This window comes from Colobus angolensis, unplaced genomic scaffold (genome assembly GCF_000951035.1).
Source record: "Colobus angolensis palliatus isolate OR3802 unplaced genomic scaffold, Cang.pa_1.0 Scaffold75, whole genome shotgun sequence".
NCBI lineage: Eukaryota > Metazoa > Chordata > Mammalia > Primates > Cercopithecidae > Colobus > Colobus angolensis.
This window is the reverse complement of record NW_012121265.1, coordinates 6,823,259-6,830,016: the sequence shown is the minus strand read 5'-3', so window position 1 is coordinate 6,830,016 and position 6,758 is coordinate 6,823,259. Positions and strand designations below refer to the sequence as shown.

The following is a 6,758-nucleotide window of genomic DNA, read 5'->3' as shown; positions in this document are numbered from 1 at the left end:
GGGAGGCGGAGCTTGCAGTGAGCTGAGATCTGGCCACTGCACTCCAGAGCAAGTGCAGACTAGAGTGAGACTCCGCCTCAAAAAAAAAAGAAAAAAGAAAAAGTGAATTGTCTTTTTGTAGATTTTCATAGAGAAGTAGCAATAGGGAATGATGGGTGAATTTGGACAAGTCACTTTATCCCAAAGCGTTCATTTCCTCTTCTGTGAAATACTACTTTATAGTGTTGTTTGGCCTAAATTAAACAAACCATGCAAAAAGCCCAGCCCTATGCCTGGCATACAGTAAGTGCTCATGTGTTTGCTGCTATTATATTCTCTTATTCCGGTTTGAAAGGTGTGAGGCAGCAACTTTCCAGAAAAAGATGGCTTCAACAAGGGGATGCTCCTAGGACCTACCTGAAAGTTAGTCTCTCCTATTAGAGTAGTTTGAAGCTGAACTTGGCTGAAAACTATAAGAAAGGCTGGGTTGGGGGAAGCTTTTGTTGCTTTTAGTTTCTTGAGATCTCTTCTTGACCTAACTCTTCAATGCTCGCCACGTGTCACCCATTCTCCAGCACTGTTTCTGTGCACCTGACTGATGTTTGCCTCATAGTAAAATGATTCCTCTGGGCTCCCTGGGGGAGAGAATGTTGGGCATAGCAAGTTGTAATGCTGTTGATCTTGGAAACCCTTCCGATGTTCCAAAAAAATAAAGCAATGAGCAAGATATTTCTAGCCAGCAGGAAATATCCTTCATACAAAATGGTTAATTTCTAAAACCTGTGGCATCACATCGACCGATCTCTTCTGTTTGGTTTATACGGGGGAAATCCAGCTGGAAGAGTCCTTCCTGACCCGTGGTCTGCCTGGGCAGAGGAGGTACTGTCCTCTGACCACCAGGTTCTGTTGGGTCTAGCAGGCTGCCTTCTTCCAGGCTTTGTGCACCAACATTAAAAGGGCAGTCATTTCTCAAAATTGTCTGGGAAATGATTAACTTGTTTCCTTTGATCCTTCCTGCTTTGTATGAGGACAGTCAAGTAGCAGGGGTGGAGAATGTGTTCTATTATTTTCAACAGTGCTGAGTAAACATTGGGGGAAATTCTGCTACTAGAGAGGTACAACTCTATTTGAGGGTTTGAAGGCGTGTGTGTGTGTGTGTGTGTGTGTGTGTGTGTGTCCTTCTGTAAACATAGAGCTATTGAGTACAAAAATATGGCCGTTTCCTCTAAATTTTCTTTCCCCTGTTTTTTTTTTTTAAGGTCTGAATTTCCTGCTGCTATTCACAAAGATGCTTTTTATCTTTAACTTTTTGTTTTCCCCACTTCCAACCCCGGCATTGATCTGCATCCTGACATTTGGAGCTGCCATCTTCCTGTGGCTGATCACCAGACCTCAACCCGTCTTACCTCTTCTTGACCTGAACAATCAGTCTGTGGGAATTGAGGTAGTTTACCAGTCATCCTTTTAGTTTGTCAACCTTCATCAAACTCAAACTGTACCTCCAAACTTAGGGATAACTCTTGAAGGGGATTGGGTGTGACATGGGAAAGCTTTCATGTTACGGATCAACAGGCAATATACAAATTTAAACTTCTATTACTGGCACATTTTCTTTTGTAATAAGGAAGGTTGTATGATGTCAGTAATCTAGATTGAAGTTGGCAAACTACAGCTATGAACAAAATCCATCTTTTTTTGTGCATCTGACAAGTAAAGAATAGTTTTTACCTTTTTTAAGGGATGAGTTAAAAACAAAAATGGGCAAGATGAGGCATGTCCCACAAAGCCTAAAGTGTTTGCTATCTAGCCCTTTACAGAAGTAATTTGACAACCCATGATCTAAATAATAGTGTCAGAACTTTGGGGACAGGAGAACATTTTCATTGAGATACCCAGTGTCTGAGAACAATTAAGCTGTTTACTCCAGTTAAATTCTAGCTTTGAGTTAAATTTATTTTTCTGAAAACTATAGAAATTGAACTAGGCTCACTCCCCTGGCTTTCAGCAAATTCCCCAGCTTCCTGTATCTATGAACAAATTGAAAGTTCCAACAATGTTCTCATTTCTCCTTCCTTCTGCGCCCATGAATATCTTCATCTGTTTTCATTTTCTACCCTCTTCAGAGGAAAAAAAAGCATTCCTGTTCCTTCACAAGGCTAACTTCTTCTGTTCTTTTTACAGCCTTCTTTCTCCAAGACAGAGGGAATCTTACTCCAAGCTACCTCTACTCTCCAGCTCCTCTCCCACCTGTGGGTACCTCTGCATGTTCAATGTCTTCATTGACATCTTCTTGTCCCGCTGCATTCCACCACCACCTCTCACTCCTTTCCTTTCCCACCAGAGTTCTTTGAGAGTAGTTTGCATATTGATTTCCTCTTCTGAACTTCAATCCACTGAGATCTGACTGTTTATCACTATCATCTCCTCGACAGTGCTCTAAATCACTCATAACCTAACTTCTAAATTCAATGGCGTCTCTTTCAGCTTTCCTCTCGTTTGACTTGAGACTTCTTTCTTGAAACTCTTCCTTTTGCCTTTTTTTTTTTTTTTTTTTGAGACGGAGTCTCGCTCTGTCACCCAGGCTGGAGTGCTGTGGCCGGATCTCAGCTCACTGCAAGCTCCGCCTCTCAGGTTCACGCCATTCTCCTGCCTCAGCCTCCCGGGTAGCTGGGACTACAGGCGCCCGCCACCTCGTCCGGCTAGTTTTTTGTAGTTTTTAGTAGAGACGGGGTTTCACTGTGTTAGCCAGGGTGGTCTCGATCTCCTGACCTCGTGATCCGCCCGTCTCGGCCTCCCAAAGTGCTGGGATTACAGGCTTGAGCCACCGCGCCCGGCCTCCTTTTGCCTTTTATGATATCCTTCCATGAGATTTCTTCCTAATTTCAAGACAGTCTTTCTTTGTCACTTGGGTTCTTTCCTCTCCTCATACTAGGGTTTTATTCTCAGCATCTCTTGATTCCTCTGCAGCAGGGGTTGGCAGACATATTCTGTAAAGGCCAGGCAGTAAATGGTATAGAATTTGCAGATCACATGGGCTCTTTTGCATCAACTCAATACTGACTGCTGTTGTAGAATAAGAGTAGAGTACCAGACAACATGTAAACAAATGAGCGTGACTGTGTTTCGATAAAAGTTTACTTATAAAGGCAGGTGGTAGGCCAGATTCAGTGTGCAGATTATAGTCTGCCAAACCCTCATCTAAATTCTCACGGCTAAGAAAATACCTCCTCTTTTATGACTTGAAAATGTGCCTAAGTCTGTGACACTGAAATCTGATTTTCTATTCTGACCTCAGTGATACTTAAGTAACTTAAGCTCTCCAGGTCTCTTTATGCTTGTTTTCTCCCTTCTCTCTCTCTCTCTCTCTCTCACACACACACACACACACACGCACACGGACACACACACACACCTCCTTTCCTATTCTATTTCAGTTAAATGTATATCTTTTTACCCAGTTGCCAAAGTTAAGAGTCTGAAACATCTTGGATTCTTCCTTCCTTGCTCTAGGCACATAAACAGACAGCAAGACCCTGTCTTCCTTCACTAGACAAGGAGCTTTATTTTTGCTATTTTTTGTCTTAATGTGATAGCCCATGGAAATTTTCCCTGATGTCCTAGACTAAGTCAGATCTCTTGTTACAGCCTCGTGTGTTTTCCTGTACTTTTATAGCTCTCACTTTGGATACTAATTTACATTGCTGAATGCTTATTTAATTGTTGCCTGTTCTTCTCTAGATGAAACTTCATGAGGGTTGGACCACTGGACCACACCCGGAGTGCCTATTGTGGTTCCAGGGTCCATCCCAGGGCCCTGATCCTGTAGCTCCAGCTGACATTTCTAGATGGATTCCTAGCTACACCCTTTTTCTTTTTCTTTTTTTCTTTCTTTTTCTTTTTCTTTTTTTTTTAGAGGAAGTCTCTCTCTTGCCCCCCAGACTGGAGTGCAAATGGTGGGATCTTGGCTCACTGCAACCTCTGCTTCCCAGGTTCAAGAAATTCTCCTGCCTCAGCCTCCTGAGTAGCTGGGATTACAGGTGCCCGCCACCACACCCAGCTAATTTTTGTATTTTTAGTATAGAGGGGGTTTCACCATGTTGGCCAGGCTGACCTTGGACTCCTGACCTCGGATGATCCGCCCGCTTTGGCCTCTCAAAGTGCTGAAATTACAGGCATGAGCCACAGCGCCCAGCTAGCTAACCCCTTTTTCTCGAACACACTGTCCTCTAGCTGCCCACCCAACTCTGCGTTGCGTTTTCTTACCTCCATGCCTTTGCTCAGGCTGTTCCTCCACTCTGGAATTTTCTTTTTTCTCCTTTACCCTCCCCAAATCATATCTTTTTGCCAAATGCCTACTTGTCTTAGAAGTCTGTATTGAAATACCATTTCTTCTCTGTAATCTTTCTGCTTAATACAGAACTGGTTGCTTCATTTCCCCCACGAATCCATTTCCTCCAAACTCATTATAGCATGTACATCATTTTATTATATGTCCATTTTTTCCTTATGACCTACTCATACTCCAACAACCCTAGTGTGTGGGGTGCTTAAGGGCAGCTATTTCGTCTTAACTCACATCTACAGTATTTACAGACTACCTAGAACACATAGTATACATTCAGTAGAAGTTTAAACTCGATACTATAAAAAAGACATAAAACTGTACATATCATCTCTCCTCCATATACATACACAGATGGATGCCAGGAGGGTTACCAAAAACATAACAGTGGCCATCTCTGGGTGGGATTACAGATCCACTTTTCTTAAGTGTTTATTACAGTTTTGTATTTTCTCTTTTTTTTTCTGAGACGGAGTCTAGCTCCGTTGCCCAGGCTGGAGTGCAGTGGCGCGATCTTGCCTCACTGCAACCTCTGCCTCCCCAGTTCAAGCAAGTCTCCTGTCTCAGCCTCCCAAGTAGCTGGGACTACAGGCATCTGCCACCATGCCTGGCTTATTTTTGTATTTTTAGTAAAGACAGGGTTTCACCTTGTTGGTCAGGCTGGTCTCAAACTCCTGACCTCCACCCGCCTCGGCCTCCCAAAGTGCTGGGATTACAGGCGTGAGCCACCGAGCCCAGCCTCTTTCGTATTTTGTAAAATGTCTACAATGTAAATACACTATGATTTGGGGATTTTTAAAAATCAATTGACTAGCAAAGAGAACATTCCCGTGACCTCAAAATCAGCATTTATGGTCTCTTTAATTCAATTCATAAAGGTTTTGGAAAGAGTGAGGGGAGACTTGGACTTGGCCTAAACTTGGTCTTGTGTCTTAGGGAGGAGCGCGGAAGGGTATTTCCCAGAAGAACAATGACCTAATAAGTCACTGCTTCCCAGATGCCACGACTATGTATGAGGTTTTCCAAAGAGGACTCGCTGTATCTGGTAAGCCTGGTGGTCTGTCCTTGCCTGAAGAAGACAAGGTGGGGTCTGTGGCACATCTCTTTTTCTCTGTCTTACTTCTAATACCCCAGCTATTTAGATGCACTGATCCAAATAGAATCACAATATGCAAAATAGAGGCAGCATTAGAACACGGTATCAGGATGGGTGTTGGAACCAGTGTAAGACAGACTGAGGTTTGAAGCCCGGTTCTTCCATTTCCACCTTCATAATCTTATGCAAACCACTTTGCTTCTCTGAATCTGTTTCTCAACACAAGAAGAATGTCCCTGCCAAAACTGTTGTTAAAGGGTCAAGGAGATAATAATAGAGGACAGTGTCTTTAACTCACTAGTACCTCATATTTGTTTAGAAACATGCCTTTCATTAATGCAATTCCCTGCATTTACAGATAGACAATCTGAGCCAGGACTAGCAGTCCAGGACTCCTGATGTCTTACATTGTCCTTGACTCTGATACCATCCTACTGGCCCAAGTTACCACTTCTTAGGACTTTTTCAGAGACTACCAAATGGGCTTTGATTCATTTGGAATACACCAAGCCTTAATATTTATATCTTATATCATTGAACATAATGCCTGGCACACACACGTTTACTTTTGAAAGCTACTGGCTTATAGCTCTTTCTGTGCCTTTGGTCTTTTGGGTGACATTCTGGCCATGTAACTTTTATCCGTTCCTTGACTTCTGCGTGTTAACTAACACTAAGAGGATATTCATAGCCAACTCCTGTCAAGTGTTAACTATACAATAGCTGCTGTACATATATTACTTCATTTTCCCTAAACCGTAGAGATTAGTTACCATCACTGCCATTTTTAAAGATGAGGACCCAGACTCACAGTTTCAAGACCGTTACCAAGGTCACAGAACTAGAAAATGTCAGAGCTGATAGGAAAATCTAAGTGTGTCTATTTGACTAGGTTGTTCTATTTTAGGTTGGCTCTTAAGTGTTTTATAAAAGTAGCTACTCCTCCAGACAATTAAAGATTTATTGTCAAGAAAACATCTATCTGAAGACTCCCCTGGGGCCTGTACTTAGTATATCTGGCTCCAAATCAGCATTTATTTATAGACTCTATGCAAATAACAAATCAAAACAAACCAAACATCAGTTTGTTTACTTCTCTGGCAATTTAAGATAGTATATGTCCAATACAGTATAATTTCCTTTGGGATTTTTTCTTTTTTTTTTCCAGAGACAGGATCTTCCTCTGTCACCCAGGCTGGAGTGCAGTGGTGTGGTGGAATATAGCTCACTACAACTTCAAACTCTGGGACTCAAGCAATCCTCCCACCTCAACTTCTCAAGTAGCTAGGACTACAGGCATGTGCTGCCACACCTGGCTAAATTTTTTTTTTCTTTTTTTTT

At 42.4% G+C, this 6,758-nt stretch overlaps 1 protein-coding gene across 1 annotated transcript in view; it reads left to right on the top strand.

Annotated features, from left to right (window-relative positions):
• ACSL5 (acyl-CoA synthetase long-chain family member 5) overlaps positions 1-6,758 on the top strand; it is a 52,937-nt gene that overhangs the window by 18,690 nt on the left and 27,489 nt on the right. Inside the window, 2 exon segments of the mRNA XM_011927870.1 lie at positions 1,239-1,423; positions 5,258-5,366. Coding sequence (XP_011783260.1) covers positions 1,239-1,423; positions 5,258-5,366 — 294 coding nt within the window.